Source organism: Podarcis bocagei, assembly GCF_964188305.1.
Source record: "Podarcis bocagei genome assembly, chromosome: 5".
Lineage (NCBI taxonomy): Eukaryota > Metazoa > Chordata > Lepidosauria > Squamata > Lacertidae > Podarcis > Podarcis bocagei.
In genome coordinates this window covers 16,093,433-16,104,543 of record NC_138129.1, presented here as the reverse complement: position 1 = coordinate 16,104,543, position 11,111 = coordinate 16,093,433, and the positions used below count along the sequence as shown (strand labels likewise).

Genomic DNA, 11,111 nt, shown 5'->3' with positions numbered 1-11,111 from the left:
ATTGGTTAACTGCACCAATCCATAATGCAATGCCATACAGGAGTTTTGGGGCTACTTTGGGGTTAAAGACCTTTAGTACTTTTTTAAAAATGTATGTATTAAAAGAGGGCTTGGGAATTTTGTGAGTGTGGGCGCGAATGGGAAGGTGGAATTTAAGTTTTTAAAATAAAAAAGCAATATTCTCCCATAGGATTTCATTCATCTAAGCAGAAATAGGCTCCGGCAGTCCACGGACGCTTCCGCCGAGAGACAGGTCTTGCTACCACGTGCGATCCCGTCTACTCAGAAGTAAGCCTCGCCAACGAGCTCCGCGCGACTTATTCCCAGACCCCACGGGATTGCACGATCAGGCTTCGAAGCGCCTCGAAACTCCGCGTCGCCGTCCTCGTTTTTGCACCGCCCCAACGGAAGAGGCGTCGGCGGCGAAGAACTACGAAGCCCAGGGGCCTCTGCGGCCGGCCAGGCTCGACGTTTCCCCCGACCCGGCGGCGGGGAGGCGTGGCTGGAGCCCGGCCTTGGAAGGGGCGGAGAGGGAAGGATGGGTACAAAGGCGCGCGAGCGCTGGGGAGCACTTTCACGCTCCGCGGCTCCAGGCGAGAGGTCGTGCTGCTGCTGCTCGACGGGGCGGGGGGGCTGGCAGCGCTTTGGGAAGGCGGAGCGCTCTCATTGCCCCCTGCCGTCGATGCTGCGGTTGCTTTAGCCGCTGGAGCTGCTGCATGGGGCGCGGAGCTGCTGCTGCTGCTCCTGTGGTCGCTGAGTCGTTGTTGCTCGGGGGAGCGGGCTCCCCTGGTCTCCTCCTCCTTCCTCCTCCTGCTCCTCCTCGCCCGTGGACCGCTCGCTGGGTCGCGCGGTGACCTAGGCGGAGTAGGACATCTCCTTCCTTCCACCCTGGACGTCTTTCCTCGCGCCTCGTCTCGCCCTTTCCTCCTCTTGGATGCTTATTCCAGCCTCTCCCACTCTCCGCCGCCCTCCTCGTCCTCGTCGCCCTTCTCCTCCTGCTCTCCAACTAGCAGCTGCGGCCATCGCCGTCGGGGCTGCTCCGGCGCCATGCACACGGTGCAGAAGGACACTACCTTCACGAAGATCTTCGTCGGGGGGCTGCCCTACCACACCACGGACTCCTCGCTGAGGAAGTACTTCGAGGTGTTCGGCGACATCGAGGAAGCCGTCGTCATCACGGACCGGCAGACGGGAAAATCCCGGGGATATGGCTTCGTAAGTGCGGATTTGGGGGCCGGGGGGGTCGCTTTTCGGGAAGGGCTGGGAGGGGCTGTTCTGGTCACCTGGCGTCGGGGCACCTCGCCAAAGGACCTCGCCACCCCGCCTCTTGCAGGTCTTGCCAATGAATTCGGAGTAGTCGACACGTCGGGGCGCTCACCTGCAATAGGAGTCTTCCGTTTTCTGCCTTAACCCTGCGTGGAAAGGTTAAAATTTCAGCGGCCGAAAAGGGAGACGGGCCGTGGGGAAACAGTACAGTATTTTTAGCTCCCTCTTTCTCGAACTTGAGCCATAACCAGTCTGTATTGAATGAGATAGTAATAGAATTGTAGAGCTGAAAGGGACCCTGAGGGTCATCTAGTCCAGCCCCCTGCAATGTAGGAATCTCAACTAAAGCATGACAGATGGCCACCCACCCTCTGCTTAAAATCCTCCATGGAAGGAGAGTCCACAACCTCCATTCCACTGTCAAACAGCTCTTTGTCAGAAAGTTCTTCCTGATGTTTAGTTAGAATCTCCTTTCTTGTAACTTGAATCCATCGGTTTGGGTCCTACCCTCCTCCAGAGCAGGAGGAAACAAGCCTGTTCCCTATGTGACAGCCCTTTCGATGTTTGAAGATGGCTATTGCATCTCCTCTTAATCTCAGGCTAAACATATCCAGCTCCTTCAACCATTCCTCATCAGGCTTCGTTTCCAGACTCTAGAGCATGTTGAGTTTGATGCCCCTCTGTTATATAAACTTGCAAGGAAATATGGGGAGGGGGGGATTAAGGAGGTGGGGTGCAATTTGATGGCTTAGGGTGGGAGCCCACGGACCTGCAACTGCCTCTTCAGGCTTATGAAACTGGAGGAGCCACATCTAGAGGGACTTTGTTGGTTCCAAAGGTGGTTTGGGAGTCTGGTAGCTTAGAGTTGGGGTGCTATGTGGGTGGAGGGAGCAGAAAGTGGGTAGTTGCTCCTAGGGGAAGAGATGGAAGCGATTGGCTGGGTTCAGAGGATGTTGCTTCTAGAATGGTCCTTGGAGTTGGGGTGTCCAGTTCAAGATTACTGTGCAGAGCTGAAAACTAGGTTCCAAAGGGCCCGGAGAGCTCTTTGCATTGAAGTGAAGTGTTCTTCTTAATTGGAGTTTGCATGTTCTTGTGGGATATGTCACCGTTAACAATAATAGTAAAAACAAGTAGACTCCTTGGAGAGGCATGTAGCTGGGAAGTGGAGACTCTTTTTGGGATTAGATTATCTGCTCAGTGTGTTTCTGGGGAAATGGGGTTGTGGGTTGCACGAACTCTTTGCTGTAGTATTTACAGCATCTCTTCCGTGCGTGTGTGTCTTGTGTTGTCTCCCTCATCCTTTCATACTGGGTGTGGGGAGTGGGGTGACTTCCGAAATTGTATCCCATCAAGGAATCCGTTCCAGTGGTTCTATGGTGGTCCTGATCCATAGGGAATTTGCAGCAGAGTGGCAGAAGTGCCGTGCGGGTCCGCAAGTGGAGGGTGTCTCTTGGAAAAGGAATCAGGCTTAACAGTTGCAGGGGCTATTGCATGAGCAGAGGTTCCTCCAGGTTGCGTTACTTCCTGCTGCTTTCTGACTTCGTGACCTCTAATTGGTATAGAACGGCAACACTTAGCCTGGTACTTTTCCCCTCACCCTGCCAGGTGAAGGGTACTCAACTCTGTGCATGGGGGAAATGGTTTTGTATCCCAGTGTACTGCTGCCCCACTGCCTTTGATCCTTGTTGTGTCGTTCCCAGTTCACCAAAACCGGGGTGGGAATATTACCCAGTCACGTTCCCCTCCCCCTCTTCCAAATACTCCCACACTGTTCATGCTGTGGTAGATTTGGAGTATCACATGGGCTCCTTCTTGCATTTCCTGATGTCTTCCAACAGTTTTTCAAAGACAGTTGCTGGGTGAGGAGATGGAGGAAATTGCATCTTCTCTCTGCCTTCTACACTTTTGAAGGGATTGCATGCTAAGTGCAGGAGAGGTGAATAGCGAACTCAGTTCTCCGAATAGGGATATTCACACAGCCAAAACAGCAACACACACACACACACACGGTGTTGGCAAGTTGCGGAGAATCCAGAGGTTTGCAGAAGTGCAGAAAAGAAAATTTAAACGTGCATGCACACACACAATTTTTGCGGTGGGTGGGGGAGGAATAGCCTCTCTAAAACAGCTCAGTAAGGACTGAACATCTATTGGGTGGGTGTGGAAAAAGGCATGGCTGACCAGAACTGATGAGGAGCACCTTGTGCTGCAACATTTTGTTGTGGGCGCCGCTTAAGTAGAAGTTCCTTAACTTGCTGCTGCCTCAAAATGCAGGGATAGCTTTAAAAGGGGATTGGACAAATTCATAGAGGTACGGAGAAGTACCAGTCATGGTGGCTGTACGCTATCTCCATAGCACCGCCCACGTCCCTAAACCATTGAGCCTCTTGGGCTTACTGATTGGAAGATTGGTGGTTCAAATCCGCTCAATGGGGTGAGCTCCTGTTGCTCTGTCCCAGCTTCTGCCCACCTGGCAGTTCTGAAGCACGCCAGTGCAAGTAGAGAAATAGGTACCACTGTGATGGGAAGGTAAACGGCATTTCTGTGCGCTCTGGCTTCCGTCACGGTGTCCCATTGTGCCAGAAGCGGTTTTGTCATGCTGGCCACATGACCTGGAAAGCTGTCTGTGGACAAACGCCAGCTCCCTTGGCCTGAAAGCAAGATGAGCGCTGCACACCATAGTCACCTTTGACTGGATTTAACTGTCCAGGAGTCCTTTACCTTTTACCTCTGCTATCTCCAGGAGCAGAGGTGGGTTGCCTCTGAATGCTGCTTGTGGTGGAGAGTACAGTTGCCCTGCAGTCCTGCTTGTGTGCTTCCCAGGGGCATCTGATGGGCTGCTTTGAGAAATTGTCTTGCATTAGGGACATGGGAAGCTGCCTAGTTGATCCCTCTTGCCCATTCTACACAGGCTGGCATCTGTTCTCGCAAGCTCTTCAGCAGATGCTTTCGTAGTCTTACCCAGAGAAGCTGAGGATTGCACCTAGGATCTCTTACTGTTTCCTTTCCCAGGTTCTTAAATTTCTTCTTAAAGAGGATTCTTGTTGGAAGCTTTCTCTAACCAATAATTGACCTTGCACTTCATTGTTGGGCATCTTGAGGATGCATCTCAGCGGGACATTTTCACCACCGCCTCCCAGCTGCTTTGCATTTTTATCATTAGAATAAAAAGTCAATGAACTTGTGCAGCCCACGAATGATTTTATGCAGTGCATTCTTAGCATTATGTCAAAGCCAAGACAATTGTGGTCAGTCTTAGCTATGGTTTATGGTAACAAGCCAGATTCAGATATGGTTTATGAAGTTGACTTGTTGCAATAAACCACAGTTAAGACTAACCACAGTTTACGGGGTTGTGCCTAATGTTAAATCACCGTTGAAAATGGAAGCAAAGAGCTTCGGATCTCGGTACCTGCACTCGAGAGTTTAGTGTGGGGAGCTGACAAACCCAAGGTTCTTTCATGTAACACTAAGCCATAGTTTAGTGTTGCATCCCAACCATGATAATTATTTCCAGTTACGTAGGAATGTCACATTTAGCTGGAGCCTTTAAAATAGAATTTGCATGATCTACATGTACGAAGCATGTTCATTTTCCCCTGGAGACAACGTTGCGTTTAGCAGTTTTGTCGTGCATTGAAATAAACCCTACAGACTTGTTAACGGTGTACAGACAGGAGTGTCTCCTGCCTTCTCAAGCTTCAGTAATGTAATTCCACACTTTCAAAAAGGGGAAGCTGTTCATTTCTGTGCTGTTCTTGCTGCTGGCTAGGTGGGGCTACGCTGCTTGGGTTTCTGTTTGCTTTGTGGTGAGAAGAAAAGGAAAAGCTACCACCTGATATTCCCTTCCAGTGCCAAAAGGAGGGGGGGCGCAATGTGTTGTTGTTTTTAAAAAAAGAGGAAACAAAAATAGTAGCTACTCTGAACTTATCTGCCTGCAGTTTATAGCATTCTCCCTTGAGTGCTCTTTTGCTTTGGGATGCTTCCACCTACTGCTGGCTTTTCCATTGTAAATCACGTTCTGAAGGGCAAACTTTACAGTGCTTGGAAGGTACTTCAGCCATAAAGCTGCCTCCATGAGTGTACCGGAGTTCAAGGGATCTTGAATCTTAAAACGGCATCTTCGCCTGCCTCCGCCTCTGCTTGGCTGCCTGATATTCAGCCTGCCTGGTCTTTTTTGCTTGTGATGTCAAAACAGGAAACAAAGGGGGATATAGGTGGAGATGATGAGGCTTCCTCTCTCCAGAGCTACATAATGGATTATCCCCTCTTAACAGCTTTTCAAGTGAGATTCAAGGAGAGTTCTTAACTTTGTTGTGTGGAAGTGCTTGCTAGAAAGGAGGGGAGGAAAAACACCCACTTGGTGTTGTTCCAGGTCTCTTACAAACGCAGTCTGCCTGCTTCTTTCCAGGTGACCATGGCTGACAGATCTGCGGCCGAAAGGGCTTGCAAGGATCCCAACCCCATCATTGACGGCCGGAAAGCAAACGTCAACCTTGCCTATCTGGGAGCAAAACCAAGGAGTATTCAAACTGGTGAGACAAACTGCCCCCACTCCCCTCTCTCTTCTCTCTCTCTCTCTTTATAAATTGGCTCAATATCTTTCTGGGTTTGAATAGGACAATAAAAATAAAGCTGTGTGTTTTCTGCACCCAGGAAGCTCATTCCGCCATCCAAATAAACTCTGCATGCTGAGCTTATTTTGTGCGATTTGTTTCTGCTGCCAAGAATGGAGTTTTCAACGCCACTGACAATCTCTTGGCAAGTGCTGCAGGAGCTGGAGCAGAGAGACCATGCAACTATGCATGCTCCAGTTCCCAAGGAACAGGGACCGTGTGTTTTTTGGACAGTCGTGGTCAAGTGACATGTGCAGGCCCGCCCCTTCTTGTGTATGCATTTCCCTTTCCTGGTTTGTTCTAACCCTAGTTTACCATGATGTCCACATCTGGCAAACTGTGGCTGAGGCTAAATATTAATAATAATAATAATAATAATAATAATAATAATAATAATAATAATTAATAATAATAAATTTTATTTTATTTATACCCCGCCCATTTGGCTGGGTTTCCCCAGTCACCCTGGGCAGCTTCCAACAAAATATTAAAATACAGTAGTCCATCAAACATTAAAAGCTTCCCTGAACAGGGCTGCCTTCAGATGTCTTCTGAAAGTCTGGTAGTTGTTGTTCTCTTTGACATCTGGTGGGAGGGCATTCCACAGGGCGGGTGCCACTACCGAGAAGGCCCTCTGCCTGCTTCCCTGTAACTTGGCTTCTACTAGCGAGGGAACCGCCAGAAGGCCCTCAGTGCTGGACCTCAGTGTCCAGGTAGAATGATGGAGGTGGAGACACACTTTCTAAAGAAGAAAGTGGGGGATGAAATTGGTATATAAGGAGCATATGGTATGCTCAAACTTGCAGTGTACAGTGGTACCTTGGTTTACAACCATAATCCGTTCCGGAGGTCCGTTTGTAAACCAAAACAGGTTGTAACCCAAGGCACGCTTTCGCCAATGGGGCCTCCAAAATTTTTTTGTTCATAATCCCCCCCCAAAGGGTTGTAATCCCCCCCCCAAAAAAGATTGCAAACTGGGACACGCACTTCTGGGTTTGACGTGTTTGTAATCCAAAACGTATGCAAACCAAGGTACCCCTGCACTCTGGTTGTCAGACTAGGTGATTGGCCTCTGTGACATCCAAATTGAGCCATTATAAGGCAAATCTTTAGAACATCTGTGTTTAGCTCAAAGCTTTCAGTAAACGGAGGTTGGGGTGTGTGGGGTTTTCTTTGTTGAAAAAATATAGTTCAAGAAAAATCATAGGTGTCTTTCTGTAGCTTGCTGGCTCACTTGAACCATCATAGATGCCTCTGCTCTTCTTACTGCTCTCCTTTGGAAAGTTCTGCATGCTTTTGAGGACAGGCAACTACAGCTGAAGCCCTGGATTCCTTCATTTGTGTTTTTAGTCAACTCCAGAAACTGTAGGCCGTGCAATATAGCCATTTGATGTTGTGACCCGAGAGCCTTGCAGATTCAAAGAAAGAAAAACAGACAAATTATCTTAAACATGACAATGTATATATATATCTTGAGTTTCTGAGCATGCACTGGAGAATAAATGTGCTGGAAGCAAAGAAGGGGAAGATGGGGATTTGTGCAAGGAAAAGAACGCTGGGGAACTTTGCCCAAGCATTAGTATAGTTGGCTTGAGATTGTATATAATCTGCAGCCAACTGTTCACAACTTCAGTAAACTTTGTGTGTGTTGGAGAATGGTTACAGATTGAAGCAGAGGCGAATGTCTGAGACCAAGGGGACAGGTTGACAGCAATATGGCAGGTGCAGCAGTCTAGGGAGAAGGCAGAATTATACGAACTCGGAAAAGGATGCTGTGAAAGGGAGATGGAAGCATTTTACCACTAAGGAAGCAAAAAAGAGAAGATGGCAGATGGACACGACAATGGGTCCAAGTAAGGAGGGGCCCTGTTAATGAAAGTCAAATTAAATTGTAGATGCTTTCATAAATTAAAGTGGATCTTTGAACACAAACATGAGTCAAGTGGAAGACAGCTGTCTAGAAAAGAGACAAGTTTGAGACTTGGAATTAATAGAATGTAGCAGAGTGCGGGTGATAGAAGAGTATATTATATTAACAGTATATTAAAAACTGGGAAAAGTAAATAGTGGGGAACTTGCTTGTGTAGTTATACAAACATCCCATGATGGTGGTGGTGGGGGGGAGTGGGAAGTTGACACGACACATTTTTAGAAGTTTATTAAAACAGCTAATAGAATACATTGCAGTCATCTGGTTCAAAAATAATACCAAACCATAGTTTGACATAACATGAGGCCGTGAACAAACCTTGTTCTCCTTCTCTCCTCTCATCCGCTCCAATTCAGTAAGTTGCTTCCTGTGTAGTACAAACCTAGTCTGCAGTTAGAATCCAAACCAGCAAACCGGTTTGTACTTGCCTTGCAAAACATGCCCAAACCATAGTTTGCAATCATGGTTTGGAGGGACATGCAAACCATAGTTTGCTAGTTTGTATGTAACTGCAAACTATGACTTGTGCTATATGAAGTAGTTGCACATGGGAGTGGATGAAGTGTTGAGAGGTCTGGAAGCACAACTAGTTTTAATGTCAAGGCAATAATAATAATAATTAATAATATATCCTGCCCAATTCCTTCTCTATTCACCTAGTGTTGGTTAAAACAGTGTTTCCCAACCAGGGGTCCCCCCCAGGATATTTCAAGGGAGCCACAGGAAGGAAACAATGTCTGAAGGGGGCCATGGTCAGAAAAAGGTTGGGAAACACTGGGCTAAAATACGCACTCTGAAATGTGGTAATATACAGTACAGGAGAAACTAGCCAGTTCAGGTTAAGTCGCCAACTGTTGGTAACAATTCAGAGCAGAGTTAGAGAGATGCCTGAGGACAGGATAATGTTTCCAGCACTCCACAAAAGCTTATGCTGCATTTGTTAGCCTTAAAGGTGCCACAAAACCGCTCGCTGCAACAGACTTCACAAGACTACTCTCCGGAATTCATCAGATAATGTTGTCATAGAGAAAGTAAACACAAAAATTGTTTGTACTGAAGAGTAAGGATTAAGATAGCTACGATGCATGAAGCAAAACTGTAAATCCCACCGCAGACAGCGGCACTTAGCTCTGAGCAAGCAGGCCTAGGCATAAGCTGCACTTCTGAACACACGATAACGTTGCACAGCCGGGTCTAATACTGCGTTTTGCAAACATTTTTCTAGGTTTCACCTTAGGGGTGCAGCAGCTACATCCAGCTCTCATTCAGAGACCTTATGGGTAAGTGGAATTCTGTTGCTTCTTATAAATTTCATTAGCGACTTAAAGGTAATGCTAGGAAATCGTCTTGAAGAAGGGAAGTAAACTCCTATGTTGCGGCAAAATCTCCTGGAAATCTAAGGCAAACTTTCTTAATCTTTGTGTTTGGATCACCCCTTTTGGTTTATTTTCGTGGGCGTTGCATTCGCCATCAGCAAATTATAATCTTTGGAAACGGCCCTCTTTCCTTGGGTTGCACATGAAGGGACTCAGCAGAGCCTTTCTTCTCCCTTAAATTTCACCTCCCCGCTCCACCTCTCAGGGTGCCCCAGAGTTGTTCAGGAGAAGGGAGGTGTGTGCGCAGCGCCCGTGACCCTCAAGCCGTCTCCCTTTGCTTGATCTTCTGACGTGAGCTTGTGTGCTGGAGGGTGACAGAGGAAGGTACGACTACAGTGTCCTTCTGCGGACCGTGGCCATAATTATGTTACCTGCTCTACTGATGGGTACACAAAACTCTTGAGAATACAGTCGTACCTTGGTTCTTGAACTTAATCCGTTCCAAAAGCCCGTTCGACACCCAAAATTGTTATAAAATCAAGCCGTGGCTTCTGATTGGCTGCAGAAGCTTCCAAAAAACATTCACAAACCGGAACACTTCCGGGTTTGCAGCGTTCAGGAGCCGATTTGTTCAGGAGCCAAGCTGTTTGAGTACCAAGGTACCACTGTATCCCATTTCTTCAGTCCCTATCTGAAGAGTCGGAAGCCGTTCCATAGTACGTTTCTCCAATCTTTAATTCCCCCATGGGATACGTCGCACTGGGAAGTTCTCCTGCACATGCTCTGCTGAAATAAATGGGGGCTGTGCAGGAGCATGGCGTTTCTGGGTTTGTGAATGCCCTCATGCTGGATAAACTTCGTACAACCTAAGCAAGGTCTTTTTTTTTTTTTTTTTGGTGGGTTTTTATTTTTGCATAGCGTTAATTTGAATTTGCTGCATGTAGTTGCCTCATTGCTTTGTGCTCTCTGTAACAGTCCTGGCTCAGAAGACAAGCTGCAAAGTCTTAATAGTCAATGAAAGGAACATTAGGTCAGAAATTGATTCTGGACAGATGTTATACGGGGCTTGAGGAGCCTACAGAAGCAAGCCATTGTCTGCTGTTTTCAATAGCATATCCCATTCCTCCCCAGTCCAGAACATCCTCTTTTTATGCATCTAATAGGATCTGGCAGCTGCTCTGGAAAAGACAAGTGTGCTGCTAGAGAACAATAGCAACTGTCATACTACCTTCATTTAACTGTTTAATGATTGATGCCATTCCTTTTTCTTTTTTTCCAGCACTGTGTTTTTCAGAAAGTGCATGTTGGGTGCTGTGTGTGTGTGTGTGTGTGTGTGTGTGACCTTGGGAAGCCTTCTGGTTTTATGGGACAACACATTGTCTTTTTTTCTTTGCCAAGAATAATTAATATTTAATCTTTTTTCCCCTGTCCTCTGCAAATCTGATGCCTTTTTTCCAAACCTCCCCACCCCCACAAGGAAGCCTTCCTGCTCTGGGTTTTGCCAACTGCATTGATGTTACAGATTTATTGGTGTGAGAGGTTGTGTTGTCACAATAGCGACTTCACCACCTCTGTGTGTGTTGCTGAAACAAATTGCTTTTTTCACATTCAAATGCCCGTTTTGGGTGCACACGTGTAGGGTGCTGCCTTCAAATAAGGAATATTTGCTCTTGTTCTTAATAGCTCAGGGGGAAAAAGAGCACCGGGTTGTGTGTTTGTTTCTACTTTTTCTTTAAGGCTTGGTTCGGGGAGGGGGTTGTTGAGGATGGTGATAGCATGAACCCTGTTGAATTCAGCATGGCGTTTTCTGCAGCTCCGCTGCTGAAGCATTTCCCGACTGCAGTCACCTGCAGATGGCCTAGATGCGCATTCGCAGAACTGATCTGAGAAGTAGACTCTACGCAGCTTCCCCACCGCACTCTCCGAATACTGAATTTTGCCCTCATGTAAATCTGCACTTAAAATAAGGAGGAATTTTCCACT

The 11,111-nt window shown here is 47.3% G+C and overlaps 1 protein-coding gene across 1 annotated transcript in view; it reads left to right on the top strand.

The window, feature by feature from the left end:
* The first annotated feature begins 553 nt into the window (after positions 1–553).
* Positions 554–11,111, top strand: part of RBM38 (RNA binding motif protein 38) — a 34,517-nt gene continuing 23,959 nt past the window's right edge. Inside the window, exons 1-3 of the mRNA XM_081196666.1 lie at positions 554–1,215; positions 5,678–5,801; positions 9,038–9,092. Coding sequence (XP_081052792.1) covers positions 1,048–1,215; positions 5,678–5,801; positions 9,038–9,092 — 347 coding nt within the window. The 5' untranslated portion in view covers positions 554–1,047. The remainder of the gene's footprint in view (positions 1,216–5,677; positions 5,802–9,037; positions 9,093–11,111) is intronic.